Source organism: Parastagonospora nodorum, assembly GCF_000146915.1.
Source record: "Parastagonospora nodorum SN15 chromosome Unknown scaffold_17, whole genome shotgun sequence".
NCBI lineage: Eukaryota > Fungi > Ascomycota > Dothideomycetes > Pleosporales > Phaeosphaeriaceae > Parastagonospora > Parastagonospora nodorum.
In genome coordinates, this window is record NW_001884565.1 from 799,625 (window position 1) to 810,970 (window position 11,346).

General features: G+C 51.9%; 4 protein-coding genes across 4 annotated transcripts; 2 read left to right on the forward strand and 2 right to left on the reverse strand.

Moving 5' to 3' along the window:
• Positions 1-2,098: 2,098 nt before the first annotated feature.
• Positions 2,099-2,941, forward strand: SNOG_10767 (hypothetical protein; the record flags this gene model as incomplete). Its single annotated transcript, XM_001800975.1, has 1 exon — positions 2,099-2,941. One exon carries the CDS (start codon positions 2,099-2,101, stop codon positions 2,939-2,941), a length of 843 nt encoding a protein of 280 aa, XP_001801027.1.
• Positions 2,942-3,899: 958 nt separating this feature from the next.
• SNOG_10768 (hypothetical protein) lies at positions 3,900-4,645 on the reverse strand (the record flags this gene model as incomplete). Its single annotated transcript, XM_001800976.1, has 4 exons — positions 3,900-4,314; positions 4,415-4,419; positions 4,483-4,587; positions 4,613-4,645. The coding sequence occupies 4 exons, from the start codon at positions 4,643-4,645 to the stop codon at positions 3,900-3,902; spliced, it is 558 nt and encodes a 185-aa protein (XP_001801028.1).
• A 765-nt stretch (positions 4,646-5,410) lies between these two features.
• SNOG_10769 (hypothetical protein) lies at positions 5,411-7,354 on the reverse strand (the record flags this gene model as incomplete). Its single annotated transcript, XM_001800977.1, has 3 exons — positions 5,411-6,686; positions 6,733-6,967; positions 7,009-7,354. The coding sequence occupies 3 exons, from the start codon at positions 7,352-7,354 to the stop codon at positions 5,411-5,413; spliced, it is 1,857 nt and encodes a 618-aa protein (XP_001801029.1).
• An 824-nt stretch (positions 7,355-8,178) lies between these two features.
• SNOG_10770 (hypothetical protein) lies at positions 8,179-9,977 on the forward strand (the record flags this gene model as incomplete). Its single annotated transcript, XM_001800978.1, has 4 exons — positions 8,179-8,469; positions 8,519-9,030; positions 9,262-9,625; positions 9,930-9,977. The coding sequence occupies 4 exons, from the start codon at positions 8,179-8,181 to the stop codon at positions 9,975-9,977; spliced, it is 1,215 nt and encodes a 404-aa protein (XP_001801030.1).
• Between the last annotated feature and the right edge of the window lie 1,369 nt (positions 9,978-11,346).

Sequence of the window (11,346 nt, forward strand, 5' to 3'; positions counted from 1 at the left end):
AGTACTCTGCGCTGCGGAACACCCAATGTACCATGCTACCCGAGCATAGCACCTACCTGCCCACCTCCCCTCCCTTTTCCATTGGCTAGCACATCCCGCTTTTCAAGAGGAAAGCTGCGAGGACCCAAAGGGTTCAGGGCCAAGGGCGTTACTTCGGTGTAAGATAATGCATGTGACCTTCTCTTGTGCTTTAACGACTGCACGCACTGCGCACACGCATCGACTATTGGAAAATGGATACCATGGCCGCTTCTGACGATCAGGCTGAACGCCTCCTTGCTCACTAGCGGCAGATATTGAGGCAAGGCTGAGCTCGCCGTTCACGTCGAATAGAAAAAGCAGCAAGCTTTGTTAAACGTTGGCTTCACCCGATCAAAAATATAAGCGCTAATCTTAAAGATCGAACGAACACTGCATATGTCTCACGCGTCATATATTGGGCCGGTACAAGCGTCGCGAAAGGCTGCGACTGATGTCAAGGAACATGCGGCTCTGCAACGAATGTGCGCAATTTCCGAATTAAGTTAGACCGAGTACTAATCGAAATACACCTTAACATCAGCAGGGGACTGTGCCACTGAACGCTTGCCGTCTCACCTGCAACAAAGATCTGAAACATTTATTAGCATTCCGGTCGGTGATCGGAAATTTATCAGAGCCTCATGACCCCGCTATAGTACTGCACACTTACGAAGGGGAGCAGTTGAATGTCATCAGCCTGACATTCTTCGAGTGACATCCCAAAGCAAATCCGGACTTGCTACGTAGGCCTGCACTATCGACCGGTACGACCTGCACTAAGGCCAGGTATCTGCGGCAGAGCCGCATGAGCCAACCCAGCCCATGGCGTTCGGTCCTAGGCCTTGCTGCATATGCAGCTGACCTCTTCGACGGTTCAAAGAGCCTCATCATTTTACAGTACAAGTTGCCTTAATTTGCCTTCAAACTTGGACTACCTTGTGAATAGGGTGTGGCTCACGTGTGCCTTTGTCCGTGCTCTCTCTCAACGCCTTCCCGTCCCTTAGGCATGACTGTCTCCCTCGACGGACTACCTTATGACATCCTATTCTATATCGCTTCGAGCATCCACCTTGACGACGTCGTTCATCTTAGTCAAACATGCCGTCAGCTCAGAAGCCTGCTGGACGAGAGAACTCTTCAGCGTTGCGTAGTCGAGGTATGAGACCTTTATCCTTCGATTGCACAGAGTGGACAATTGAGTCTCTAGCAGAGTTTCAATCACGCAAAAGAGACGGCTCTTGCGCGTACCGAAGAGATAACTTACAAAGAGGCGCTTCATGCCATTTACGACAGAAGAGACGCCATGTCAAATGCACACCCTTTCTCGGCTCGCGTTCTTGGACAAGGAAACAGCTTTCTATACCGTCACGGCATCATATGCATACTACAGGGTCAAATAGTCAATGTTATGGATGTGCGCTCTGCTTCGCCTACCGTGCGTCACGATCTCGGTGCCTTGGTAAAGCCTGTCCTCGAGTCCGCCTTTACTGTCTTTGGTTCTATCAAGATCTCTTTGATGTACTACAGCGATCACGTCCTCGCTATTTATGTTGAACCCGAGGCGCGTCCCAATGCTGGGTACATCTTTGCACTTCGCACAGAAAGACACTTTTTGGACAGCAATAGAGTACTTGCAGCATTTCATGTGATGGCAAGCTCAAAAGTCTTTGTACGACATAACGCTCGATATCTATATTATGGTACTCATACTGGCATTGGCGACGACGGACATCATAAATGGGAAGTGTCGGGTGTATCGCTTGACGATAAATTTCCTCTACCTGACACAGGAAGACCATTATTATTCGAAGATTTCCACGGCACTGATATTGGATCAACGATTGCATTCGAAATTTATAACAACCATTTCTACGCCGTCTCGAATCAAGGGACGTTTGAAGTTGAAGAAGTGGATTGGACTTCGTTCTACCACTGCATTCGATTTCCTTTGGACAAGCCTGTCATGAAAGAAATGCTCAAAGATGAACGTGTTTATCGTCGGCAGCACGCTCAGGGACCTATACATGACTCCTGGACAGATTTAACACTTCAACTTGGCGAATGTACGAACGAAGTTATGATCCTTGAATCGAGAAGAGAATGGGCGCAGGCTTCATCACGTCAATCACGTACCTTCTACACTTCAAAGTTCCACGTCAAACCCAAGCACACATCTAAAGAATCTTCGTCAGCCGAAGAAGACACGGATACAGTCTTACTACCTGAAAATGATCTTTTTGTCGACTTGTTGGACTCGTCGAACAAGCCAAACTGGATGCCTACGCCACCTCAGTACAGCTGGAGCCGCCATCCCGAGTTCACCAAAACCGAAACATCTCCTCGATCCTTCATACTTGCCAAGACGAAATTTCGCGCCTACAACCATTCCTGCACGTCATTCCTAGACCTTGTCGAAGATGAGTACTGCTGCAATGACCCAACCAAACCCGGCTGTCTCAGACTCCGAGTTGGCTCGCGCCACTCAACATCACTCAACATATCACCGCTCCACGCCAAAGGCAAGAGCCGCGCCGACGACACGGCACCCATATTCAACGACCACGTCTCCTATCGCAACTCGTCAATCCACATGTGGCCACCGCCCGCATCGCGCTGCCCATGCTCCAAGCGGCTGCACGACATCATGAACCCGCCGTTGCAGCTGGGCCCAAGCCACGCACGATCTGTCACCGGTGTCCTGGACGATCGGACGTTAGTGTATATGGTGACGGCGGGGAGGTCGTATGGTGCCAGCGACGACAGTGCGTTGGGCACCATTGTGGTCGTGGACTTCACCCGACCATATAGCAGCACACCATCGCAGATGAGGCGTGTGGACAACGAGCTGGACACCGACGAGGCACACTGGAAGTGGACGACAGGCCAACTTCGCCGATGCAAGAGTGGGACGTGTCAGTAAGCGAGTGGTTCGTACCATAGTTTCCAAGAATCGACGGGCGATGCTGCCAGCGAAGGGAAATGTAGCAGAGCCGCATTTTCAGAGGCATGCTGTTTGGGCGTACCGTTTGCCTGTTCAATGGACCCGCGTGACTGGCCCTGTATCACCCCGCACGAGGCTGAGGCTGTTCAATACGGATGAGTTTTTCGCACAAGGGGCCGAATCTGATAACCGTCACGATATGAAGGATTTTTTAAAGTGGGTTGCATGTGCATACGCGGCTTTTGTGATATCGGCCTGCATGTACATGCAAGTTGTCCTGGATTAGTTTTGTTTGGGGAGATAGAAGCGAAGTTGCATTCATCCGAGGTCGGGGTTGGTACTCAGCCTTGTGGGGGCTTATTGGCATTGATATTAGTCCGTACTATTCAACGCAGAATCTCATCGCTCGTGTTTCTTCTTCGGTCTGATGTGAACTATGTTGAGCAAGGGCGTTGTACACTCTATTTCGCGCTGTACCGGAAAGCTTAGATCTCAGATCGGTGGTCATGCGCCATCTTGCTGATGGCTTATAGAGCATGAGCAAATCAGCTCTTGAACCGGAAAGTTTCTCTAACCGGCGGACATGCAGCGTAAGATCGGGTGATGGAGGCTTAACGAAGCAGAGTAATCAAGGCTAGACACGGCTCGTGTAAGTAAGCGCAAGACTGCGAACCTGACTCTCGAGTTGCAGAAGGAGCGAGACATAGCCGGTATAGCAATACTGCTACAAAAGTCTCAAAAAACAAAGATAATAGTGAGATAAAGCTGCGAATGACTTGAGGAAGTCTTTTAACTTTTCCTAAGCTAGATCCAAGCAGGCTGTCAATATGCAGGCTAGCTCCTCGTATTCAATATTTGATTTTGTGTTGAAGCAATCAGGTATCTAAAACAATTCCATGTACTTTTTTTCCCACAGCCCATGGTCCATTCACTCTTCTCAAAAATCACACGCTTCTCCAAGCATACACGCCAACTCCTCCAACGCCCTCTGATCCTCCCCATCAAACCCACTCAACTCGGCACAGTCAACATCGATAATCGCAACAGTCCGTCCCCCCTGCACAATCGGCACGACAATCTCGCTCTTACTCGCTCCATCGCACGCAATGTGGCCGGGAAACTTGTCCACGTCGGCGACAAGTTGCGTTGTTTGCGTCGCGGCAGCGGTTCCGCACACGCCGCGGTTGAACAGGATCGTTTGGCATGCAACTTGGCCTTGAAAGGGGCCGAGGATGAGTTTGGCTGGGTTGGACGGGTCGGTGAAGTAGAAGCCAGCCCAGTTAACGGAGTGCGAGGGGGAGGGGAGGGAGTGTAAGGCGTGCCAGAGAAGGGAGGATGTGTTTGAGAAGTTGCTGTTCGGGGTCGTTAGAATAGATATCGCTGGACATTTACATTGACGTGAAGTTGTGATTTTTGCTCGGTTGAGAGACTGATGATGAGTAGTGAACGTACCAGACCTGGACTACAAGTTAGCCATAAAATCGCATTTAATGAAGCATGATGCATTGTAGTTTACTTACCCAGTTCCTCTGCCCGTCGAATAATATCCGCGCTTGTTCGAGGACTTGCGCGTAGACTTCTTTTTTACTCAATCCCTCTGCAAACGCAGATGCATCGGCATGAACCTGCCTCAGTCAGCCCGAAATTCACATCATCATCATTATTATTCAACTTCAGTACCATTGCGATGATATGTGGCTTGGCAGATGCAGCTTCACTGCCCGAAGCTCACGACGTTGCGCACCAGATAGAGAAATGCGTGAAGCCGAAAAACGCCGATCAGACCCTGGAAAGAGAGAACCACACAGAGGAATTTGTGGTTTGTTTTAGCAACGCCCGTTGGATTTCATTTTTGGGATTCACGTGGGTTGTGGGTCGCCGAAATGCTTAAGCGTTTTTTTGTGGAAATGGCGTCATTGGGGACTAGACTCGAAGTGGAAAATTGGATTGTCTACGGGGTTGATCCTGGGTAGGTTGTGCGACGTGACGATAGAAAAGTACATAGAGTTGTTCAGCTACATGATTGTTTCAACACAAAATCATCATTTCACACAACGGGGACTTGTTTGTTTTAGAACTTTGGATAAGACTACTGAAAATAACTCCACATTAACTCATTCATACACGTCATTTTCACATCCGCGAACACTGCAGATGGCAACAATACAAGTCGCAAGCTTGGAGAAAAGAACAAGATGTAGAGCAGCAAGGAAAAGAAACAGAGAGCAGTGACTTGATAAGTAACGAGATCAAAACGCCTCCAGAAGAAAGTGAACTCCAAAGCAGTGTTATGCCAAACCACAACCCATATGGACCAAACGCCCGTCCTGCAGACGACAGAGTATGTAGCGCCGTATTGACAAAGAGAAGATGATGGATAGGAGACATCCTTGATGCGCCGCGCCGATGATGCAAAAGATAGAAATCAGACCAGAAGGCAGGAATCGATCATGACTTGGTGCGGGCAAGGCCGTTGCCGATGCTGCCAACGCGACCACTCGTCTTTCGTACGCCGGCGGGTGTCTTGCTATCCGTGCTTCGTCGTGTAGGGCTCGTTCGGATCTTGCCCATGCTAATGCTGCCGTTTCCACTCTTCTCTTTCGGTGTCTTTGGTCGCCCACCAACAGCGGGTGCGGTGTTCTCTGCGTCGCTCTCTTCACCAAAGCCGAATGAAGTGTGTGTGACGGTCTGAACCACGGAGGTGGTGCTGAAGGCACGTCGCTGCTTGTCCTTCGCGACGGGCGAGCGGGTAGGGGACCTGGAGTTGGTTCTCCGTGCGACCTGACGGAGATGGTACTCCTCGTCTGACTCGCCCTCGAATCGGCTTATGTCTGCTCTGACCTCTGTCTTTGTGAACGGCTCGTTCTCGTCAATGCGCTGTGGTGACTGCCTTGTGCTCCCATTGCCGTAGAGCTTGCTAGTCTTCCGCGGCTGACCAGGCGTGGGCGCTGGCAGGTTGTCCTCTTGTACTCCAATGTGCGAATGTGCTGCGTTGCCGCGTTCGTTCGACTCGATCTCACCAAGAGCTACGCGCTTCTGCGAGCCGTTGGGTGGTGTGAAGGTCTGGCCGTTGCTTGCAAGGCGCTGCTTGCGCGGTGACTTGGTGGGTGTCGAAGGCATCATCTCTGCGTACTTGGCCTTCATGGTGTCCTCGTGCCACCACTCGCGGAAGGTGGCCTGGTTGAGGTGCAGCCAATGCTGCTGGGGACCGACGACCATGCCGGGGCGCATGAAGCGCATGTAGGCGATGATCTCGTTGGCTGTGAAACCGTGCTTGTAGATAAGGTATGCTCCGATGAGGCATCCCGTTCGGCCAAGTCCAGCTTTGCAGTGGACAGCAATGCCCTTCTTGTGTACCGTGATCATCTCGTGGGCGAGGTTGATGAACTTGCGGACCAAGGATAGTGGCGGGCATGTTCCGTCGTCGAAGATCATGTTCAAGTGCTGGATGCCCATCTTCGTGAAGTAGCTCGACGAGTAGAGCTCCGAGTTCAAGCGCACTACCAGACCAATGTTGCGCGCACTGAAGTGCGACAGGACGTTCTTGAAGGGACCCGGTAGCCCTGATCGCTGGACCTCGGCGATGTTGGAGGGGAGCGTCGCGTACATCGGTGATGAGGTGGGGATCTCGTGGGTCGGTTGTTGCTGAGGCGAGGCGAATGCAAGGAATTGAGGGGTCACCCAGTTGAAGTCGCCCATGTCGACGCGCTCAAACTTCTCATATCTGTGCATGTTAGCATTGGTCGCGCGCCGCCAATCGCACAACGTACTCTTCCAGGCTGAAGTCCTTGAGCCCGCAAAGACCTTCTTCCTTGGCCTTCCACACACCGTAGATGACGTCTTGGATGTTGAGAACATAGTCTGCTTGACTGTAGCCTGCATCGCGGAAGGGCATGCAAGGCGGGTCCATTTGCGCAATGGGCGCGAGGGCAAGGTGAGGCGGCCATGACTGGATGAGCACCATGTAGCAGGCCAATATGCATGCGGCATTTGCGCGACCTGATACTGTTAATTGCTGCATCGTGATGGACGGGTGGTTGTCTTACTTCTTGAGTCTGCGCTGCTCCAGAAGACTACTGCCCTGTCCTCGTTTGCTGGGTCGCCGAGAACCTCGTGCAATTGCACAGCGAAGCGGTACAGGTGGCCAATGTGCAGTGGGCCGAAATCGCCGTGGAACGCATTGTAGAGGAGCGTCTTGTCGATGCTGAAGTACACTGGTGGGTTCGCCTTGGCTCCGGTTGCAGTAGGACCGGCTTGTGCGCGTGCCGACCGCTTCGACGGCGATGCGCTCTGCTTGGGGTACGGGAATGGCGTCGTCGCATCAGGCGCGTGGGTGTATGAAGCTAGGTAGAGTCGATCTTGGATATACTGCAAGGAAAACGGCGTGAGCATGCTGTGTTGTGGCGCATTGTTGTGGTGTTGTTATGATGCTTACCTCGATGACCTGCCCATAGCTGGTCGAACTGGCGCGAGGCATTCTGGCTACTCGCGGTTGCGCAGACATGGGATTGGAAGGCGCAACACTACAATTCTCTACAAGGTGAGGCGATGTGAGTTGGCGACTGCAATGTCGGGACTTGGGATGACAGCTCGAGCTTCAATGGAATGACACGGCGGGTGTGGAAGCGCGGATGGTCGCTGTAGTGTCTTCTGGAGCTGAAGGCGCAATGCAGGATACTGCTCGTCCTGCAGTACACGAAGTAAGGAATAGCAGTAAAGATGTGAGTCCTTTGATGGTGGATGGGAGGGTTCTATACATGTTGTATGTTTTGATGTTGATGTTTTGTCCGTGCACGACATACGGTAACCCGGTCTGGACTAGGCGGTTTCGGACCAGCACAACAACGCCGTCGACGACATCAAACCCAATTCAGCCCGTTCTGGCCAAAGCGCATCATAACACTGCTTGCAGTACGTCCTCCCCTCCAGCGCTTTCATCGGCGCAATCATTATGCTCTGCTGCAATTTGCTGGATGACATTTCCAGAAGCATTGTCAGAGATCATTCCAGTAACGGAGGGGCCCAGATATCCGTCTACCCGTAGCACGTACTGCAGGCGCGAGATCACAGGGTCCAGTGGAGCCGTTGTTATCGCGAAGGTCTGCAGCGGGAGCTGGCACTAGTGGCAACACCACAAACACGAATCCGGTCGCACTGCATACATTACCGTCGTCCGACTTTATGTTTCCGAACATAACAAGTCCGCTCAATCTAACATGATCAAGAGAGGTAGGCAGGAGGGCTGGCTCAAAGAGCCCATTGAGTCGCTGCCAAGATGGGCCACCTTCCATGGAGTGAACTTTAATCACGTCAAGATTGGCCCGTTGCCAGGGTTCGAAGAGAGGGGCTCGACTGTCATAGCTTCTCGTGAGCTTCAAGGAGGCAGCGTAGAACCTCTCCTGATCGTGCCAAAGGATCTGATAATATCGCGTACGAACATCGAGCTCTTCGCCAGAGCGGATCGTCACCTACGAGAAGTTTTGGAAGCCATTGGCGAATTTGGACGGGTGCGACAGTCATCTGGCGCAATGTGTGATCTGAACTGACCATCGCTAGACTACCAGAGGTGCCGTGCTCACATTCCTGCTGGTGCAAGCAACGATATGCTGTCCAGACGTCAAGAACATCGGCGTCCTCAACCCTTTGACGGAGTACATCAAATATCTGCCTGATGAGTTGCTGCCCACCTTCTGGAGCGAGGAGGAACAGGAACTCCTCGAGGGCACGACCCTGAAACCAGCCGTACGTGCCAAACTGAACAGTCTACTACGAGAGTTCGAATCTGTCCGAACCGCAACAGAGTCGATTGAATGGTGCGCGAAGTATTGGTGGGATGAAGACCATGGTATGATCACATTTGAAGACTGGATGCTAGTCGATGCCATGTATAGATCTAGGGCCCTTGAATTTCCGGGTACAGGCGACTGCATGATGCCGTGCGTCGACATGGCAAATCATGCATCAGGGGAAGCAACAGCCGCATTGTACGAAACCGATGACGATGGGAATGGCCTTCTCTTGCTTCGGGAGGGCAAGACCGTCGTGGAAGGAGGCGAGATCACGATCACGTGAGTCCGTGTCTTGAATTTGGTCACATGTCTGCTCACAAGCAAAGTTATGGTGATGAAAAAGGCGCATGCGAAAACATATTCTCCTATGGCTTTCTCGAAGATGGAGTCTCCTCTGCCAAGGTCATGTTTCTGGCCCTCGATATACCAGACGATGACCCGCTAAGGCCCGCTAAAGTATTTGTGTCTACCGCAGCACCCGGGATTCCGTATATTTGACAAAGAAGATAGTGTAGGTTGGGAAAGCGACTACATCTGGCTCGTCGTTATCAACGAAGAAGATGGCCTAGACTTCAGGATCAGGCAAACAGTTGACGGCAAACGAGAGATACAAGCTTTTTGGAAAGAACTGGAATTGGATGATACTTCCAAGCTTCGGGACTACCTTCAAGAGGACCCCTCTTGGGATGTATTCCAGCTGCGAGCTGTCGTTCTTCTCCAAAATCAGGTCGAGGCGCAGATGGAAACGATCCAGGCGATGCAAGGACTAAACCAAGAGTTGACAGTCCGGGATGTTCCTTGGAGACTTGCGGAGCGTCTCCGAAATCTGGAATTCGATATGTTGCAGCGTGCAGCGCTGGCTCTTGACAGTCAGGTAGGTAATCCGTCCAACTTGTGTCTAACCCATCGCACCTCTTGAGCTGCATTACGTCAGTCGGTACATTAGTCGCTCCATATCACGCTCCACCGATTTCCCTACATGAGTGTTGAAGAACTCATGCGGCACTTGTTTGCCGATCCGTGGGCCCGCTCTCGTCGAACCCAACTGCGAAATTGCGCTTGATCGACCACTCGGTTACCTCCCGGCGACAGCTCCGTCAACCAATGATGACTTATGACATAAACTGACTATCACAAATCAGAAATCCAGGCTCCTCGAATCGAAAACTGTACTGCAGTACTTGGGTATGGCAGAAGATGATGGAGAGGAAGTGGACTTCACGTGAGAAGAAGCGACCCCACATTCTTGTACCTGACGCAGATCAGGGGCCCCATGCTCGACAATATGGCAGCCACGAGTGTATGTAAACCGGTACTACAATCAATTGTATGGCAGCCGCATGCGCCTCCAGCAATCTGGCTCAAGCAACCATTAAGCACAATATCTGGGATTGCCGAATGTTCGGTGCGTCCTACCTGGAGACCCAATCAAAGCATGCTGGCGAGTCGGTGGTCCAAGCATTCATGTGCCGACACATATTGCTCGACAAGCCCTGTCGCCTGTTGTGCGATGTAACTGAAATGCGCGAGGAGTGATCATAGAGTGGGCCGCGTGGTGTACACGGGCTGCACACGAGAGTATGTACAACTGCCGTGAGATCGAAACGGCTACTACAGCCGCGAATCCGAGACAAATTCGAGGTAAACACAATACGAATACCCAGTCTTCTGCAGAAGAACAAAGTGGTATCTTTGCCCACCAAATGTTCGCTAAGCAGAAGCCTCGTTCGATATGCCACATCAACACCGGGAATATGATCTTTGAGGTACGCGGCATAGTGTGGGATGTGGCTATCAAAAGCAACCAAAGGAATCACATACCTGGGCTATATTTCCACCACCTCGTACAATATTGATGTTGGTGTTCCAGGCAAGGCAGCAGACAGGTTACTGATTCGCTGTGTCAAGCTTCTGGAAGATTGTGAGAGACGCGCTAGCCTCGACTTGACTAGCATTGATCGCCATAAAGGCTGTTGTGAGGGTAATCAACCATCAACCATGTGTGTGGATGAGCAATAAGCTGTCTACGGAAGAAAAAGAGCAATGGCCCCTGGTGAGGCGTATTCTATGCGTAATCTCCAGACGGGGGATTATTCGAATTGGTGCAGTCAGGTGGGATGAAAGCTGGACTCGGGATGATGTCCTGGTGTTGGAATCCAAGACAGGCGACATCGGTTGAGGTGGCACAGCACGAGCAATCACATCATTCGGGCCGCATTCCACTCCAGCGTCCAGGTGAGCAGATGCATCGTGAAGTCGGTTCACCCCGCAGAATCGGAACTTTGAAGCAGCAGTGAACGGCTCACTCGGCGATGGCTGACCAGCTGTCCTGTCGTTTGAAGGGGGTTGTCCCCGCGTGCGGATCGCAGGGGCGCTATTGAATTAGTGGCTTTTTGAGGACGAAGATGAATCGGCGAGCATGGTGGTCGTGCTTTGCAAGGATGCGATGGCGTCCTGCAGCCTGCCACCCCGCAGCCGCCCCAGTCCGTCCCCAGAAGCTAAAGCAGCGTACATTTCCCCAGCCGTCACACCCATCCCTCCGCACGCCCTCTTCGCTCCAGGACCCTCTATGCACTCGCCCCTCTCGCTCACGTT